Source organism: Eleginops maclovinus, chromosome 2, assembly GCF_036324505.1.
Source record: "Eleginops maclovinus isolate JMC-PN-2008 ecotype Puerto Natales chromosome 2, JC_Emac_rtc_rv5, whole genome shotgun sequence".
Lineage (NCBI taxonomy): Eukaryota > Metazoa > Chordata > Actinopteri > Perciformes > Eleginopidae > Eleginops > Eleginops maclovinus.
In genome coordinates, this window is record NC_086350.1 from 13,276,735 (window position 1) to 13,296,945 (window position 20,211).

The 20,211-nt window shown below is 42.3% G+C and overlaps 1 protein-coding gene across 4 annotated transcripts in view; it reads right to left on the minus strand.

Moving 5' to 3' along the window:
* Window positions 1-2,749: 2,749 nt before the first annotated feature.
* Window positions 2,750-20,211, minus strand: part of mctp2a (multiple C2 domains, transmembrane 2a) — a 31,118-nt gene continuing 13,656 nt past the window's right edge. For 3 of the 4 annotated variants that reach the window (XM_063907365.1, XM_063907357.1, XM_063907352.1), the window contains 7 exons: window positions 12,908-13,027; window positions 11,789-11,830; window positions 7,086-7,195; window positions 6,883-6,992; window positions 6,524-6,597; window positions 5,629-5,726; window positions 2,750-3,474 (listed from right to left, as the gene is read on the minus strand). In XM_063907365.1, the coding sequence (XP_063763435.1) occupies window positions 3,393-3,474; window positions 5,629-5,726; window positions 6,524-6,597; window positions 6,883-6,992; window positions 7,086-7,195; window positions 11,789-11,830; window positions 12,908-13,027 (636 nt within the window). In that variant the 3' untranslated portion in view covers window positions 2,750-3,392. The remainder of the gene's footprint in view (window positions 3,475-5,628; window positions 5,727-6,523; window positions 6,598-6,882; window positions 6,993-7,085; window positions 7,196-11,788; window positions 11,831-12,907; window positions 13,028-20,211) is intronic. The other variant, XM_063907373.1, reaches the window with a different exon arrangement.

Here is a 20,211-nt window from a genome sequence, read left to right on the forward strand (position 1 = left end):
TGCTATAAAGAATTATGGCTTTTGCCATGTCTTAACACCAGTGTGTACTGTACTGTGGGCAGCAAAATTAATTATTAGTAAACTAGAGCTAACGAATACAGCTGCTATTAGCGTCCATTTTCTCTCAGTTGTTATCTCAATCATATTCCCACCCTTATTCCCAGAGACAATATCTGGTTACCATGATTTATATATTCTTTCAAAGGGAGAGACGAAAGAAATGTGCCGACTGGTTAAGTTTATACACTCCTCAAGTAGATGTGCCCATATAGGAAGAACAATCCAACTGTAGCACTGTCATTTAGATTATGTTTCTGCCGACTTTATTCCTGGGCAAATTCTGCTATTTATGGGTGTCAGGATTCTGTCTGGAGGCAGAGCGTAACCTCTGCACCTTTAATTTAGGCCAGTTGGGACTTGTAGCGCAGCTACTGATCTCCATGACCTGCTTCTCAGGTGGTACAAGTGAACCAAATAACACATGCATAAGAGCTTTAACACATGTAAGTCAACGATGAGTCGTGCTTTCCTTACTTTGTCCTACTGTGCGCATTATGTCTCTCAGAGAGGAGGTCATAGAACCTTAACAGCACTGCACATGTAACAATTACTAAGGAGGTGCTGCGAATAGTGGCTTATTCAAATGAGGAGGTTTTTTTTGCTATGCATCTCCTTGTAAAGCAGAACAGAACTCCGACACAGAGAAAGGGTGCAGTGTTCTCTCTCTCTGCACTTGGTAGTTTGACGCCCGCTCCGGGGCTGAACATCAGAGGAGCGGCTGCTGAAAAAACAGGTTGTATGGGTCCTTGCACACAGCCTGCCTGTGGTGCTGCCTGAAGGACTGCCATGGAAACAAGGAGTGTGACAGGCTCTGGGGGGATCCGCCACAGCTGCAGGCACTTCCTTTTTGACAGGCTGATGAAGACATCACTGCCACACCATGCACAACAACAACTACTGGAGAAAAAATGTGATCAGACAATGTTAACTGCTGTGTGGCTCAAATGTTCATTAGTAAGCTTGTAAAACATCCAGGGATTTTCCCCACTGCATTCGGGGACCATATTGCACAGTGACTTCCTCTGCTGAGATTCCGAGCCCCCCCAGGAGAAAATACATTGATGAATAATTCCTTAACTATGATTACACCTCTTTGAGCTTCATGTGTTTTTATGTGTGCATGGTATGTGTGTATGATTAGATAGCATGAGCATTGGAGCATGCACAGACGAATCAACAATTGCGTAACCCTGTCAGCCTCCTCTGTATGATCCATTGACTATGAATGATACAGGGAACATCCAAGTCCAACCTCAGTGCCACAGATTCGAAGATCTGACAGCTTGGAGGCAGGCAACCGTATTCCCATATGACCTCTCGTAATGTCAGAAGCAGCTTTTGCTTCAATGATATATCTGACACAGTAATATTTCAACTTAAAAAGGCTTTTCCCTAAAGTGTGTTTCTTTTAGTTGAATTTAGCTTTATGAGATTCTGATTTAAAGGTTTTGTATGATATATATATGTCCAAGCGCTGCAGTTTGTATGTTTGCTAAAATGTCTATTTAAAAACTGCCCTGGGAGTTTTGCTTAATTGGTTTCACCTCTTGGGGACACTTCATCGGGTCTTGCCAGTGATCTGTGTACCCTACACCCCTCCCTCCCCAGCACTGCCCTCCTCCCAGCACAGGCAAAACCAGCCCCCAAGCCCCAATGGAGCCAAGAATGTAGAAGGGTTACAGCCAGTGTGTGGGATTTAGCTCGTCAGAAGCTCAGGGTCACCTCCACACCCTCTCACTTTGAAATGGACCCCTGGTGGCAGCTCCTGGGAGATCCCAGTGATGTCTCTATCAGCCTGTCAAAAGAGATAGCCCGGGGCTCCACCAGGTCCCCCTGAGCCAATCAAACTCCTCACAAAGCACAGATGGATGCTCTTTCACCAGCGTGCTATACTGCTGAGGAGGGGGGCACCCGGCCGCGATGCTCAGACCCCCAATCAGTCAGAACAAACTCCCATTGGTGGGGTCCAAGCCTCAGTTCAGTCCAACTTCAGTCCTGACTATGAATATTTCGAAAGAGAAATATTTGTCTACTATCAGAAAGACATAGCAGGTAAAGGAGTAACCTTCTTTTTATGCAAAACATATTAGCATTGTGAAAAGCCTCTAACTTTATATTGAATCAGTGTAGTATGAACCGTTGACATTTTAAAGGAACTAGTATTTTTTCTCTTTCAGAGAATAATCAAAATTGGTGTTGAACTGTTTGGCAAAAATCACAATAGCCAAAGGTGTCAATAAAACTGTTTTGAATGTAAACTAAATATGGATGACAGAATTGTTAGAGGGTATACTTCAACCCTCTTCTTGGAAAAACTATTGTGGGGAGACAGATGGAAAAAGCAGAGTATGTGTGTGTAACCATTAGATAGGCCAGGTGATTTTAGTGGAAATGTAAAGCACTAAGTGCTGAGGATGGAGAGAGTACTCTCTGTGAGATGAGCTCTTTCTCTCTCATCTGGACCCTGTTATTGTGAGAAGGCAACAAAGCAATGCATTAGGAAGCACACTGGAGCCACAGCTTTGATGTGAGCTCGGTAACCAAGGCGCAGCGGTGGCCGGTGTGTGAGCTCTGTTCCAATGGCTGTGCTGTGTAATCAGATGTGTTTACTGTGTATTCAAGTAAAGAAGTGGTGTAATCCATCCTCGCTGGAGTGCAGTTATTGAAAAGCACGAGCAAAAACAAGAGCTCAAACTGATCACATTCTTTATTCAGCATTTCTGCTAATTCTCCATTTGATGATGCAGATATATACTGAGTAAAAATATATACACATAAAGGCAGCTAGCAATAAAACACATGCAATACATAAATATATATTTGTTTCAGAGAGAAAATGAAGAAAGTAATATATTATATACAGCAAGTCCAACTATGTGCAACTAAACATATTATTTTGACTATTTAAAAAAATAAATTGCGATATGTCCTTTAATTATATTAACATGATTTTTGATAGGCCTGTATTAACTTAACCTGAAGGCATATTTCTTAAAACTGTGGAGGTCTAAGGTAAGACGAACCCGACGCTTTTCATTCCTTTTCTAAATGATATCCGAAGATGAAGGCTCAGCCTTGCAGCGCTCTCTTTTCTTTACCTCCAGGCTCGTGATTGACAGCGCCATGTGCTGGCCTCCTCGCTGCTGCAGTTCACAGCCTCTGTCAGGGGGGTGGCAAACACACAAGCCAGAGAGCGACCGGCTGCCCCTCAGCAGCAGGGGGCAGAGTTAGGGTGGTGTGGTGGGGGATGCAGGGTCATGGGCTCTCCTGGCACTGGAGCATTGTTGTCAGGTGGACTGCGTTGTACAATATTCAAAAAGAAGAGCAGCCTTTCATCCAGCGTGTCCGCCAAGCTTACCTTTTCTTCCGCGGCTGGTTCTGGCTGGTGGGTGCTCTGAGCGTGCTGTGCTGCACCTGTAAAAACAAACAGGAGTTTGGTCAGAGGCAGGTAATCCGAGCTCAGTGGAGCGCACGGTAATGGCTCCCCTGAGGAGAGCTGGTGCAGGGGAAAGCGAGGCGGGCTCGGCTGTAATGAATCATTTTTTAAACACAGGAGCAGAGGGGATTAATCACAGGGAGGAAGGATTTGAAGAGTCAAGGGTTCCGTACCAGTATACGCCCCCCTCATTCTGCACCACAATCACAATATTAGAAACAGACATCAACTGTTGAGATGACCTGCCAGGCCAGTGAAGGAGTTGCAAACTGCATAATCACTCAATGTAAGTTACGTCCCCTGAAGGAAACTTTGTTCAAGCCTGAGAATAGAAGGCTATAAAGCAAGAGTTGTTTAAGTTACATCAGCGGATGCGTAACTTTCATCGCAGCTTTACAGACCCTAGCTGTGACTTTGATGAAAAATGGGACCTGAAATGTGACATTTGAGCTTCCAACCTCTTTTTGTCAGGCTAGTTACATGTTTAGAATTAAGTTCATGATACATTAGTTTCTGTCATGTTTTCTCTCCTAGAAACGTCTTGATGTTCAAATGGATTAACAAACTAAATGTATGTTGTAGAATCATGTTTTCTTTGACATTCAAAAAATTAGATTCAATTGTCCATTTTTTTTTTTCTCACAAAACTGCCACCATAATCCAAAGACGACTGATCATAGTGTGAACTCAAAGGAGAAGAGCTGGAATTTGAAAACTTGCTTTTGAAGCATGCTTGCTGAGCTCAAACAATACGGTGAATCTGTTGAATAAAGGTAAGGACTCTATGCTAATTAGCCGGTCTCCATTATTAGAATAGGAGATGGAATGTCGGAACAAAGTGACTGCCTCCTGCATCAGAACATGAAACTGTCCTCAGAACTGACAGATGCTTCTTATTTCAGGACAGACACAGTGTTGTCAGAAGTCCCCATTTGAGGCACACTTTGTAGATGTGCACAGGCACTAATTGCCAAGTCACATTTGCAAGAAAGACAGGAGTCAATTTTCAGCCTTTGTGTTGTATTTGTGTCCACACCTATCTGAGGATTGAAGTTCTAAGTCAACAAAAACAAAATATGTGGACTATTGTTTTGGGTCTCCTGTGTATAGGATGTTAAGGTTATTTTCTCAGTACATAATGAAACGTACTTAGGATGAATCTTAAGGGTGTTTTGTTTTTTTATGATTGGAGCTATTTTCAAGATGTAGTTTCTCTTTTAAACCAGGCTAAAAAGTATTGTTTCCATGAGATTTGAAAGTGAGTCATTTTCAAAGCTCAAACATCGTATCCCAACGGGGAAGAAGACATACAAAGGATTCTGAATCAAAATGTATTCACCACCTTGTTTTGCCAACTCAGTCAGCCAAATCTCAAACAACACAGGCTCCCTCCAACATCACAGAGAAGTCAGCAACGGCTTGCTGCAGGAGGACATCAAGGGTGCAGCAGAGAAACAGACTGGGGTGAGAGTGTCTTTCCAGATCCAGACTGTCAGGGTTTCTCGCTGAATTCAGTCTGGCGAGTTACCTGGGAGATGAAGGCGCTGTGTGGCACTTCATTTCCTGGCTGAGCAAAATCCTCAGTCAGAGAACAGCGAGTGCCCAGCACCACTTACAACAGCCTGACAGCTCTCCTCAGCTCTGTGATGTAAATGCAAATGACATATCAGCCATGGCTAATATGTAATCACATATGGCACCCGGCAAGAGGACTGGGGCTCACGACTACATTAATTGACTCTACCACCCAGAAGTGACTGAGGCCACATCATAGTTTCTGCACTGACACAACAGCAAGAGACGTCAGGAGCCCTCTACCGGCCCTCGGCCAATCACCAAATTTAATGTCACAGCGCTTCAATCATACCGACAAAATTGTTAGTAACGGACGAAGCTGCAGCAATATGGCTGAGAACGGATCTGAGCATGTCCTCGCTCAGGCAATGCGGCGACTACATGCAGCTGAACTGAGGAATAATTGGGCCGGGGCTGCTTTAAAGGCGAGAGTCCATTAATAATCAAACAAAGCCAGAGGATATATTTCTGCAACACTTGGGAATTCTGGTACAGCAAATAATGCAGCCATCTTCAGGGAATTCCTTCCCTATCTGTATGTAAAATTGGACCCTTACCTTTTGAACATCAGAAGGCACCCTCTTGAGGAAATCCAGTATTTCATTATTGTCAATAGTATGTGGGTTGCGCAGCCTCTTGGTAAATTTGTTAACGCCTGTGAAAACAAGAACAAATTAATGAGTAAAAGTGTCATAACAACCAGCAAAAGTGACAGTGTAAAAAGTTACATTAATAAAAAGAGTTCTGCAACCATATCTAGGTATAGAGTTCAGTAACTGCATTATATGATGCCTTTTCAATTGATCCAACTGAATTAAAGCCAGACCAATCCAATGGAGATGGATATGGACACAGCAGTACGTAATCAATTAAAGAAGACAAATAATGAAAGCTCTAGTTTGAAGAAGAGCTAAAGAGTCATAAGAAAATGTTTCTTCAGTTTAGTTTGCTTCAAACTGATCATTTATAGCACATCTATATTTACTTTGCACATGGCTGCACACCACAGAGAAAAAAGCAACATCTCTGGGGTGTTGTAATGGGACCATTATATTCACAGCTTGGTACTGCTTGTACCTCAACATGCAGACAAAGAACCTAAGGACTTAAATATGTGCAAGCAACTTGAAAGGCTTGCCTTGCAACCACAGAGATGGGGGTTAACTGGGGAGGCAGAGGAGTGTCTCAGACTGTGTGTTTTTTGTTTGATATGATGGTTTTTTGGTATTGATTGTGTTGAAGGCAGTGTGGAAGTACAGTGGTTGTGGGCTTACAGCTGGAGGAGGAGAGCCTGTTAAGGGCAGCATATCTCCCTGACCACTGAGATGACTGTCTATTCCGTATGACTACAGCAGATAATGAGAGGCTAGACCAGGAGCCTACAGACTGCCCAAGGACATCATGTATTATATACAGATTGCTACTCTACCTTTGCTTTGTTTGCACACAAACCTTAGGCTTCGCCTCTGCTACATCAGCCCACACTGAGAAGAGAAATCCTCTGCTACTGTCTGATCCCTGTGCATCTGCAGAGGTGTAGGCACGGTGCAGTTCTTAAATTACTGCACTTCATTAAATCAAAGATTTGCAGTTAGGAAGATTGAATAAGTGTTGTATTTTGTTACAATGCTAAGGGCGTTGATTTTTAGACATTTTGTTGAGAGAATTTAGTCACAGTAATGAGGCATTTATCAAGAAACAAATGGTGGGAGTTTGTATCACCCAAAACAATTTTAGTTTTGCAAAACACATTTTATGTTTTCATTTAGAATTGTAAGAAATAAATAACAGTTTTTTTATGTGGAACTTACCCCATATCAGCACGATATATCGCAGTGGGATATAATATAACAGTGCTGTTGCCACAAACAGCATCAAGCAAGCCATGCACGACAGGAATGGGACAGACCAGTTGAATATGCTTTAAAAGAACAATAGTGTCAGATAAACGTGAAACTATATAGACAAACAAAATGAATGAATCAAAAAATATGCATGATTATTATGAAATTACTTCTTGATTCTCTCTCCGATGTTTGCGATTTCCTCCAAAACGTTCTGGACAACCAGCACTACTTCCTGCACCATATGTATCTTATCCATCAAACCTTTTTTTCCCGGTTCCTGAAAAAGAATGCACAGACCCTGATGAGGTACACTGTATGTCAATTGTTGGGCATGGTAGACAAAGAGCAGTTTATGTCTGCGCTGCTTTTATGTGTGATTTATCTATTGAATGGCCCATAATGAGCAAACACTGTACATCTTCAGACTATGCTTTTGAAGATGACACAGACTCAGTACTCAGAAGCTGTTATGTGGATGGCTGGGAGATTTTAGCTTTTGTCCGCCACACACAATAGGGCTGTTGCACAATCAAGACTCTCCGGTAGATGAAAAGTACACAAAATGCCCCACCGCAATCAGGTGGATTAGACGACCTAGACAAGAAGAGCAGGGGCCCCAAAATGAAGGAAAGATTCCTATCCATCAGCCCGCACAGGACAAGTTCGAACATGTTATTTCAGATCTGTCAGGCCAGGCTTTCTTACCTACCCAAACACTTTCCCTGCATTAGAAAAAAACGTCACGTTGACTAGAACCCTGAATGGATGTGTAAACTCTTTCACTCGCATGACTCTAGCCTGCCTTACACTGCCCATTAGTTATTATTTGCTTTTAATGCACTTAGATAATAATGACTGTGTGTAGCAAAGCAATAAGTCAACATTTGAGATGGTTGGAGGGTCTTAAAATGAAATAAATGTGATAACATCAAGGCAGGAATTGTGAAGCCTTCCAGAGGCAGAGGAGTGACTCGAGATAACACAAGTAACACAAGCTAAAGAGGGCTGAGAAGCCTCACATCAAAAGGAGGAAATAATGACAGGAATGATGACAGAGGGTGGGAGAGGAAGAGTGAGTGGGAGAGGGGGGGATGAGAGTGTTGGGGGAGGGCGCTCTGATGGACCCTAGCAGGAGGCTTGGGGATGTCTATATGTTTATGTTACAAGTCAGCCAAGCCGCAGCCTGTGTGCATTGACAGGGTCCAGACAGAATGCCTTTATCAGAGCTTCATGAGGCAGCCCCTGGGAAAACATTGTCTGCCAGCACATAGAGACTCCCCACTGTCAGGCCCACTCTTCTCCACGAAAGGCGCAGGAAGAGAGCAATTCCCACACTAGCAGTGCCTCCCCCACTGGGCCCGGATCTGGACAGACACTGGAGGCCCAGCACTGTCCAAAAAAGGAAAAACTATCACAAATATGCTCTTTTTGAGATTAACATCTCATGGTCTCATCATGGGGAAAGAGGACTATCTGTGTTTATGCATCATCATCCTGCACTCTGCGGCGTTGGGGGGGCTGAGAAAACCTTCATGCACGTCCTTTACTCCACATCAGGTGTTAATTGAACTCTTTATCCAAAGTTTATTTTGAAAGCGAGGAACACTGTAAGAGTCTGCTAAAAGCCATTACAATCCGTGCGAGTGAGCTCCTGATGGACGCACAGAGCCGCTCTTTAAGAAATGATAGCTCAGTGGATATGGAGCCTCATCAGTGTTCCTTTTCAAATTTCCATTTAAACATGTTTAAACGACCCAGTTACATGATTTAGAATTCAAATCTAATAAGAGATATGAAGCATTATTTAACTTCTCTGAATACACATGCAAGGTAAATTTAGCCAGAAATAAAGCTCCAGCAGGAGAAAAGAGAAACCATATTGGCTTTCATTTCTAAAGGGAAAAACAGACAAATAGATGTACTCTGAAGTACACATCGCGAGGCTCTCGTGATTATCATTATTCATGTGCTTTAACATTCTTGAAATCCTCCATCTCCTTAACGACCAAAACTAAAGTCCTTCTTACATTAATCATTTGATGATATTCTTTATCTTTCTTCATTTCTCTTTCAGCAGGAACATGAGTGCAGAGGAAACAAAAAGAAATAAAAGATCTCCTTCTGAAATGGAACAGGATGAGTGAGCTGGATATGGACTAAATGAATCCTAAATGTCTGCTGATTAGAAAACCTGTGTGAAATCATATTCTCATTTCCAATAAAATTGTCAAAGCTTGCTTTTAAGGTGCGGTAATGGAGAACCAATTTGATCTCCTCCACAAAGGTAAACATACTCTCACAGACATGTGGGCTGTTATCAAAGGCTGGAGGAAAAAAAGCTCATTTAGCATCATTCTAATTAGAATAAACGCTGCCAAATTTGAATTCTCAGACAGAATCTTTTTTCTAGTGACTTTTTTGACAAAGATAAGAAGTGCATCTAAATGAAAAACACCTGTGTTCCAGGCAAATTATCTCTCATGCAGCTAAAATAAGATACCAAACAATTTGCAAGGATAAAACACAAAAAAAGAGGCTTTAATATGTTTGGGGGGTGCATGCACGGTCCGCCCTACTGGTGTGTTCAAGGAGACCCAGTGGTGACAGTGGACTATCGGGTGAGAGATGGAGTAACCCCCCTAGCCCAGTCTAGCACCCCCGCAACTACATGCTCAACCTCCCCTCCCCCCAAACTCCCCAGACCTGCACTGGCAGCCGGGGGGCACTGAAGGGGCTGTTTCATCTTCCCTTTTCATTTCTATTGGAGATCTATGGACTTGTTTTGCCTCTCTGTTTCTTTATGTTATGATTAAATATTGTCTATCTGCACAATTGATACCTAAGGCCAAAGGGAAGTCACTTTGCCCACACATAATTTGTAAGCTGCCTCTTTCCCCCAGGACAGATTTGTTCACAGGCAGAGAATCTGTTCTGTATTATCCTGGTGTAACACTGCCTTGCCTTTCGTCTCTCTTTAACGTCATGCTTTCACATTTTTGCTGCTCTGTCTAAGGTTTAAATATTTCCTTCCTCGGGGGGGAAAAGGGGGATAAAACATATTTGAGTGGTAATCATAACCTTCTCAAAGGAAAAGCCTTTATGCACATGTTAGAGGAAAGACTAGGGTAAAAAAAAAAGAAAAGCTTTGAAGTCATCAAATTTAACACTGATCACTCTTTAACCCCAAATATTTTTAAAGAAGACTTTGATATGAGGTGTAAAGCTACACTGCCTGATCTAACTGCATGATCTCACATTCAAGTGACAGCAAGACCATAACAAGACTTTCAAAAAAGCCACTTTAAATTAAAGCTGACAGCTTAAAACAAACATGGGTGACTGGTTAATTAGCAAATGAAAGAAGATATTTCATTTCCTCTGAGTGTGAAAGGGCTTAGGGAGGCTCATGGAAAACCTTTCAAAAAGCTTTAAGAGTTCAGAAACACATGCAGCATATTGAGGGAATCGTATCCCTCTCTAAAGACACTGCCATTTTCTAAACTAAAAAGTAAACATTTCCCTATTAAATATAGAGGTGTCAAGGTAAAGACAAGTGCGAAAACAGTCTGTATAGCAATGATATTAAATGCAGTGCATAGATGTAATCCTGCTGGATTCAATATTCATAAAAACACAGATATTCGGTGTCACTGTTGTTTGTTTAAGCACCAGTTTGCCTGTTCCAAGCAATGATAGCAAGGGCGGCTTCCCACTCTGTGTGCAGACATATCATGTGGGTTTCATCTGTGAATTAGCCCATCCTTTCAGACAGGATTTGGTGGATGTGCCTGTGTTTTTAAAAGAAGCTGGCTTTTTTCATAGCCTTGGGTCATCACAACAGAATATATTGAGCGCATTATGGATATGAATCCTGGGCCTAGACATGCAGCACAAGGGTCATTGCTTGGAGGCTTTGCGTTAGCTCCACACTTCATTGCCATAAAGCAATAATACACATCCCTGTTAACTCGTCCTTCTTTACAGAAAACTGTGGGATGAGTGTAATTGAATATTATGTGCTGAGGGGAAGTATAATTTTCAGGCTACTTAAAGCTTTCCTGTTGTTTTGTTTTTCAAGAGACACTAGAGAGATACATTAATAAACATTATCATTTATGACTTCTCACAAACGAACACGTTAGAATGAGTGATAACCTTTTGGGGCAAAGTACAAGTTAACTGCTGTTATTCTACTTTGTTCATTTGTGCTTGTAGTAAAAGGTTATTCTCAACATAACTATTCTATTTAGAAAATGATAATACAAAAAAAAAATCTATACATTGTATCCGCAATAACCGTGCAAAATGTAATTGACGGTGCTGTTTGGATTTAAAGATTTTCAAAAGGCTGTAGTATCTCTGCGGACTGCTTTTGTAAAGTGAAACTGAATACCCAGAGGAACAGGATAAAGATCTACATGCTACAAATGTTTCAAAGATGTTGCCCTCATTTGGGATGCATGAAATATTTCTATTCTTAGTCTGAAAATAGCTTCTGAGAAGTAGCTTTCATAGTGACTATGCTGAGGGACTAGATCGAATAGAATGGGTATGGCTTTGTGGCATAACATTTTGAAGAAAAACATTTTCTTAATTTGTATAAGAACAACAGCTAGTTTCTGAACCACAGATTTCTGACCACCAGAGGTAATAGAATTAGATTTAACCTTTGTGATTCAGAAATAAATATTAGCAGGGTCCACACTCCAATTAGTTTTTTCCACAAGCTTTTGAGTAAAGTTTTAAACCCTCTGTGTTTATGGAAATCCATAAAAAGATATATTTTGTATAAAGTCAAAACTGAAAAGCGATAACATTCCACCAAAACATATTATCCCTTAAAATGTTAGAAAAAGACTAAATAAAATACCTTCTCGTCTTCCTCTTCTTCATCACCCATGCTCATGTTCACCTAAGAGAAAATAAAGGGTAGAGGGTGATTTCAAACGAACAGGACATGTGGGCACTGGAGCATTTTTAACAAACACCTAGTAATGAAATTTTCTTTGAGTACATTCACCCCTATTGGGAGAGGCTTGTTTCCATAGAGACTGCATCACAGGGGTGACCTCACACAAAAGCAGAGGTGAAAGAGGGCCTTCCTCACAAGAGCACTGTCACACCAAAGCAATCTCATTTCTCCACAACATAAGCACACAGAAAAACAGAAAGAGGAAAAAAACACATTTAATTTGGATGCTGTTGCCTAGATCACTTTATATCAAGTCATCCCTGACCCCAATGTGGTGCACACTGTGACATTGCCTGGGAACAGAGCTGTGTCATTGCCGGCCAGAGGGTCACAGAGGGGTGGCAGAGTCTCAACACTGGATATGGGGGTGAGCCTGGGCTTTAACATTGCCCAGGGACGGCATCTTTGCCAGCAGCCATAAACACAATCACCGAGCCGGGGATGTTGTTTTGGGGAGTGGGTGTGAGCAGGCCAGACCCGCGGCCGGCCGGTGAGAAGGCTTTACAACACAGTGAAATTGGGGGGCAGTCAGAAGTGTGAACGGCATTAACCTTCACAGACATGTGTAGGGCGACCAACATTTCCACAACAGTAGATAGAGAGGAGGAGATAGTTGTGCATTTGTAGAGAGCTCGAGTCCTGCATTTACAGATGTGATGAGACTCGACAGACTATAGGCTATACATACATTTACAGTGATTTAATTTTAGTGGCTTCTTACTGCTTGGTGATTTAATGGGACTCCGGAGAAAATGTAGAAACTAGCTATAAAACATATGGAATGCTGCTTCAACTGGCTGCACTGTGAGGTGCTTTTTATTGCCAAGTATTATCCAGTGTACATGCCAGTGTTAGAGATGTTAATTGACATTACTGTAAAACTGATATTTGCCCAATGTGTGCCAAAAGGATTTAATTCCCTCAGGGGTTGACCAGAGGTACAGATTGAATTTGCACTGTAACAGCATGCATCAACAGACATGTATGGATGAATACTGAAGAGTCCTCATCACTCACCAGGTCCTGGTTGGAGCTGGCCTTCCCTGCAGAGAGCTGGAAGTAGTGCCAGCCAATGAGCAGCAGCAGGAAGAGGGGCAGCATGAAGAGCTCCCAGTGCCACACCGTCACAAGGAAGATCTGAGAAGACAGGACATGACAGTATAACGCAAAGCCCATCACACTGTAGCGGGAGCTCAGCGTTCAAATCTCAGCAAGCCTGTTCCCAAAACAAAATATATAATAGATTTAAGCACGTCCTAAATCTCATGAAACGTACTACAGACTGTAAAGCCTCGGAGATTTACAGTCGATGGCAACAGATTTTACTCTTAGTGGTTTGAAAGTAACTGACATTGAAGGATAACTTTTAATATGTTGAAATCCTATTTATATACACCAATAACACAGCGCTGGCAGAGCGCCTTACGGCAGAACAGGAAGTATGACATGGATAGGCATGGTATGCTGTCTTTTAACTAGCACATCAAATCCTCTTAGATTCGGAAGCAGCAAGGCTTTCTGACGAGACGCATATGAAAACTGGAGAAGCATTTGCAACATTTACCCCCTCTGTGGCGATGACACTGAGAAAAGCCAAGACCCCTGGTAGAAATAAGATGGATCACACTGAATGAGTAATCCCACATAATTCAGTAAAGGAGTGGTGCTAAGCACGTTGCACAACACCCACTGCATTTCACAGCAGAGCACTAATTGGACGGCTGCATTTAAACCCATTTAGTGACAGCCTAATGAGTCGGTCTCCAACTGAAATCATCAGTAAATGTGAGGAGGATCACAGCAGCCAGTTGACAGGGATGAAATAAAAAAGTCCCCCACAGCAAGTGAAACCTTAAAATCTATTATAGTGTGATTTTGTGCAAACATATGGTGCGCTTTTATTTACCACAGACATCTTTAACTATACAATTTTCCTCATGCTTTACATACATTTTCTAAAATTGATGCATACTTTTCAACATGCTACTTTCATAACAAGCTTTTGTTTCTTGTTTATTTCAAAGGTTGGGTGTAACTGCTAAGCGGTACTCACACGATAGCAGCAATGTGCAGTCTAGGCTCAAAAAGCTGGAGGCTGACTCGACTATGAACAATATGTTCGAGTTAAGCCCGAGACAGGATGTGAACCATTGGGGCCTTCAGGCTTCAATAGCAGGCCTGTAAACAGCAGACTGCTCCTGTCAACGCGACCATGCAGAGTCCCTGTACGTTGCTCTGGGGGCCAGTCTACCTACTGCAACACCAGGCCTAGGTTCAAACGGCCACCAGGGAAACGTGAACCGTGAGTAATGCCGACAACACTGTGGTGCAACTGCCCTAGGCTTCACCACCGTTCTGCTTATTATCCCCCAAAACAACCTGGGAGATAGCTGATGAACCGTAGCGACATGCAGAAACACAGCGGGATGACTAAGGAATACAGAATTTAAAAAATGTTATACAGTAGTTATTTTTTATAAAGGCTCATTTGAATTACATATGCAGCAACAAACTGGAGCTAGTGGGGGATACAAAAAAAAGTAAACAATGAATATGCATGATGTGCAGAGGTAGCTGCAGTACATCTCCTCTCTGTTATGAATAACCTACGTCATGTGTTGTCACCTCAGCTCCCATGAGGCAATTCTAAAGCGACGCTTCCCTCACCCCAGAGGAATTCAGCTGGCTGGCGGACAGGTAGCTTGTCATATTCCCAGGATTCTTATAAAAAAGAGGTAAGAGAAAGGGGGAGAAAATGCCTGGAAACTGACATGAGCCCAGCAGGAATGTTGAACCTCCTTGCCCTCCCTGCAAAAGCTGCTACATTAACCACTAAAGTCTAATTGCTTGGTCTCTGTCTTCCTGTGCAAGTCAACAGAGGGAGCCAATTCATTTCCGCCCAGGGAGCCGGCAGAGAGAATCTGTCACAGGTATTCATAATCGCCCACTAATGCAAATTTCTGCTCACCGCGTTCTGGCTCAGTGGACAAGATAAAAGCCTACAGAAATACAATGCCTTGTGTCTAAACTGAGTGCTTAAATGAGGGTATAAACCAAAACTGTCAGAAATATCTTCTCAATTCCTCCCTCATGGTATGTCAGCCCATGTGTTCAGGATTTACATGCTTTTTTAACACCAATAAAAAAGATGGGAGAGAAACATCTGGGAAAACCTCTCAGATTCCTTCACTCAGGTGCACAGACTGAGACTTTACCGCCAGACATCCCGCAGTAATGAGCAGAGGCAGGACTAAACCTTCTCCTTGTCTCCCCACATTCTCCAGAGTTTCTGTGAAATGGAGACAGAACTAATTCCCCACTAAGTGGTTTATGTTTTATTAGCAAGCAGCTGGGTGATTAAAGGACGTGTTGGACAAAGTGCAACCTTTCAGGCGTGAGTGTAAATTTGTATAAAAAATAATCCACATTTTAATTGTCATCAAAGAGGCTCTGTTTCAGTTTTAAGGGCGTATTTTGTATCCGTCAACAAATTACACATGACAAGTAAAACCTTGAACTTTTTAAAGACGACAATGCTAATAATATATTGCACGAGTATTAAGACAGTCATTTATCTAACCAAAAAGGCCATAAAGCAACAAACAAAAGCAAAGGAGGTAATAATTAATGATATACCTGAGCATTTAGGTGTACACACAGCAGTATTGGATAACGAACGACTTGTAATTGAACAAGTGTTAGTGTGTATGTCTGGGAGGAGTGTCTCTAATGTAGGAAAACTCCCTTGACAAACACCATTTAGCTGAAAAATGTCTGTATGATTATGCACAGGGTGCCTAGGGAGAAAAAAAGAATGAATTAATAAAACTATTAGCACGCGGTGGAGTAGATGATGGAGATGCACTCTCCTTAGCCACCTGTAAGCGCTTGGAGAAGGGGGCAACCCTGGGCAGAGCAGTTCTGCCAGCAGGGTTAAGAACAGCCTGACAGATTTGTTTTATAGTGCCATTAATATGATTCCACTAAATGCATTCTTCGCCTTCTCATGCAGATCCCCTGGCCAGCAGAATCTAGGACCTAATAATAAAGCACTCAGCGATTAAAAGTGTGAATAAAATAACTTAAAGCTGAGCAAGCATGGCAGCTCCCACCACCCACACTCTCCCAGGAGAGGAAAGGGGATCGTAGCAGGAACAAAGGGACAAAGACACCCTCTATAAGAGTTTCTACCATCCTGTAAATTGATTAACAGAGGAGGGGGTTGCCCAGTCTAACAACCCAAACTACTGAGTGGCAGACGTACCACCAGACTGCAAGGCTGCCAAAAGATCTTCTTATACCCTACAGCAGATAACAGGCTGTAAATATCGGCATCACATCAGTATTACACACATCATACTGTTGATGAGCCAAATTAATTTAATGTAACAGCATGAGGGGCCATGCAACATCATTACTGTACTAAGCTAACAACTAAAAACAACTATTTGTTTAATGTCGTCCATTTAAAAAATACCCTTATTTTTAAAGACGTTGTGCAAACCAAAAACACGGAAGATTTAATCTTGGCTGTGTCTTCACTACTCCCTTTCGTTGCACTCCACTTGGGAAGCTAAACAAAGCGAGGAGAGCGCCAGGCAGCATTATGAGGGTCAGTCATGGGGGCCATGGACGGATGCCAAATTACATGAACATATACTCAAAGAGTTTAACAAGAATGAGTACAGGCTGCATGGTTTGCGTGTGGTTATCTGTGTTGGTAAGTGTGTTTTTTGTGTGTGTTATGGACAGAAAAAAGGCCTTAATCTGTGTGCGTGACTGTGTGCAAACATGTGATTAAGAAATATTAAGAAAATTGTTATTTTAAAAACAAATGGAACCTCTACAAAACCTTGAATAACCTGATAGAGATGGTCTTTTTCTGGGTGAAATCAAGGGCAGTAAAATTAATATGCATTACTTCCTCAATTAAAATACAAAAAAAGGAGATTAATAATGAATCAAAGGCACACGCAGCAGCTCAGCACATGCAGGTCTCTTTTTTAAGCCCGCCTGAAACAGAGTCTGGCTGAGGGCTTATGTTGGGGACAGGAGCGGCAGGCTTTAAAGTAGCTGTAAATGCAGAGCAATGAGACATGTAATTTGTGTTGAGCTCGGGCCAGTGTGGGGACAGGCTTTTGAGGGGGTGTCGGACGCAGAGGAAGCACAGATAAGATTTCTCTTCGGGGCAGGTAGAGTGTGTGGGCAGCCATGGTGCTCTGAGCTAACGCTGAATAAATATTTCACATACGCTCAGCTCAAGTCTTATCGACTGGGGGGGAGAGAAAGAGGGAGACATAGGAAGAGGGGGAGAAAGACCCGAGTGAGGGCAATAAAATAGGAAATCTCATGTCCCTATTCAGCGGGAGGAAATCGGCCCTTACAGTCCTGGAGTGTGATGCTATTCACAATTCAATTCTTAAAGCAAATACAGTACAGAGTACAGTAGGTAGATATTTACTTATCAAGTAAGATTTCAACTTTGTTAACAATTATTATTATTATTGTTATTTTGTTCAATCACATGAACACAACTGCACATTTTTTCTATGAAACCATAGCTATAAATACACTTTAAGAATAATATTCTGTGGGTAAATTCAAAACTAAACTTACCTCATAAAAATGGTCTCACATAGTATTATTAAATTAATGAATTTATAATCATTTTTTGAACAAAAGCAAATTTATAAAAAATGCCTCACTTTTTGAGGCTGCATGCACGGTACAGTACGACAGTGATAGCAGCTCTTTATCGAAGCTCTGAATTAGAAAAGCCGTGTGAGGGCCAGCTCTGGCCGTTGTCTCACCGCCTGTCTGACACATGCCAGGGCCAGAGTAGCGCCGGTACGAGGCTGGAGCAGGGCAGTCAGCGGGCCCCCGTGGTGCCTGTCAGTGGTGGCTGCACTGACCCTCTACTCCGGCACTGGCCACTAGTGTTTAATCCGTGTCGGGAGCGTTAACACTAAGCGACCTCCTGGGTGACAGATCTGCCATGCGAGCCTTTCCCCCTGAGGAGGTGGGGAGGGAGTGGCATGGACTCTCTCTCCCTGTCAGCTCAGCTCATACGCACATTAACGCGCCGGGGCCAAGACCGGCCCCGAAACAGCCACACACAGGGGCCGACAGGTCGCTGCCTCAGCTGCCTGGGGAAAAGTGTCCTCTGTGACTAGGAAGGTGGCGAGTATGTTAAAGGCAGTCATTATAATATGGCACACACAAGGAGGTTAAACACAAAGCATACATGAAAACACGCATAATATGAAACGCCTAACTACAGCAGATGCACAGATAAAACCTCTAGGCGATTATTCAGTGCAGTCAGCTATTATACATCTAAGGACCCTTTCCTTGTTTGTACTAAACAATACATTCATGCTTTTTAATAAGGCTAAATAAAAATGATGAATTTGGTCAGTTTAAATTGCATCAAATGTGTTCTTAAAACTGAAATCCATGTCCCAAAACATACAAAAAAATAGGAACCATTTCCAGCTCTAATGAAGTGAATATAAAACAGAGAAAGCTTATTAATCCCGCTAATAAGGGAACATGTTTCAAGGTTACACGCTGCATACAGCCAACTTCAAGAGCTGTCCACTGACACAAAGCCATTCAGTGCAGCTAAATTAAAATGTTGTGATAAATCATTAGACACTGCTGAACAGTTTGCAAGTATCCATAAACTAACATTAAATATTAATAGATCTCAGACTCAAAACAATGAATAAACACATCGCCATCACTGTCACTTTCTTTTTTTACTAGACACATTCCCACTACTCAGTCTGTGAGAACTCCCACAGCCACAGAGATGGAGAGTGTAACCCCCAGGAGACTGAGAAACCCACTCCTTTAGAACCTCCAACTTTTTCAAACAGAGAGAAAACAGATGCAGAGCGAAAACAAGGAGACGATTCACGGGCGTGCGGTCCTCTCGCTGTTCTCACAAAAGCTCGGCCACACTGCAATGCAGTAAACCACAAATAGGCAGATCCAAGACTCACAAAGCATCTCATTTTCAGGGACAGTGTTAACAAGAACAATTATGACAACTCTGATTATGGCTTTGATCTCTGCCGGGCTGGTGTTCTGGTTAATGGCCCCGGAACTGCTACGGCTCCACACAGGTGGTCTCCCGAGACCTCTGGAGCCAGATCTGACCCCGTCCTGCCCTCATCGGGAGAGACGATGATTCTATCAGCTCCCCCCCAAAAAAGTGCCCGTCGCAGCTGCCAAGTGTGTTTACAGCTGCATCGCATCAAACATTCATCAAATGCCATCTTTACAGTGTGTGATGTGAGGCAATCAGCATTTCACAGGCTGTCAAATGATGTCTAAAGCGGTTGCTACCTGGCACTTACAAAAAGAAAACGGTTCAAATACCCACATAAGGTATACAAGTTTCTTTCTAGTCTAACTCCTGACAGATGAGGTACCTCGTATGTTAAAATATTAATTCTACTTAAATACTTAAAGCGGTCTAATGACAGCAAAGCTCAAAATCAGCTTTCAAGTGTAAATTATCCTTTTTCTTTCATCCATTTCATCTAAATCAAAATGGTTCTCAACTTTAAACTTCTGAAACAGATTAATTTGGCTGGCTAATACATACTCATTTAGCTTCTTTTATTTTTTTTACTTCTTTTTTGTGCAAGAAACTTCTCTCTCGGTGTAATGCACAGAATGGAGGATTTCACTCAAAGTTGTTCCCACGAATGGCTCCTGTTGGGAAAAGTAACTGATCTACTTGGTGCCCCCTTTTACATTTCCAGCAGTGCTGTAGCTCCATCTACAGGTCCTATTCTTGTGTGCAGCAAAGAACTCTGGGTGACCCCTCTGCAGTCACTGCTGATGTATAGCACATTCATCTCGCTCAGTCTTACTGAAAAGCACATCTAAAGGCCGTTATTTTATGAAGATTTTAGCTGTCACATTTCCTCTCTCTCAGAGAAAGGAACATGCCGTTGTCAAACTCCTGAAAAGCGCAGATCCTAGGCTCATTACTGTAGCATAAACAAGGAGAGGGAAAAAAATCCCAAATTCTTGTTTGTATTTCCGTTCACTGATGAAAATGTTTATGAGGATTTGCCAGAACTTTGTTTAAATGCGTGAGATTTTTTCTTTTCTTTGTTACATTACCTAATTATAGAGATCTTATTTTAAAACTGCTACACACACTGGTGGAAAATCGAAGGCGACTTCAAACGATATGGACTCTGCTGATGAGACTGCACTAACAAAACCAGTAACCCTCCTGCACTCGCAAACAGGGACAATTCTGCAAGCCTTTTTTATTCCTCACACACTAGCACTCAGTT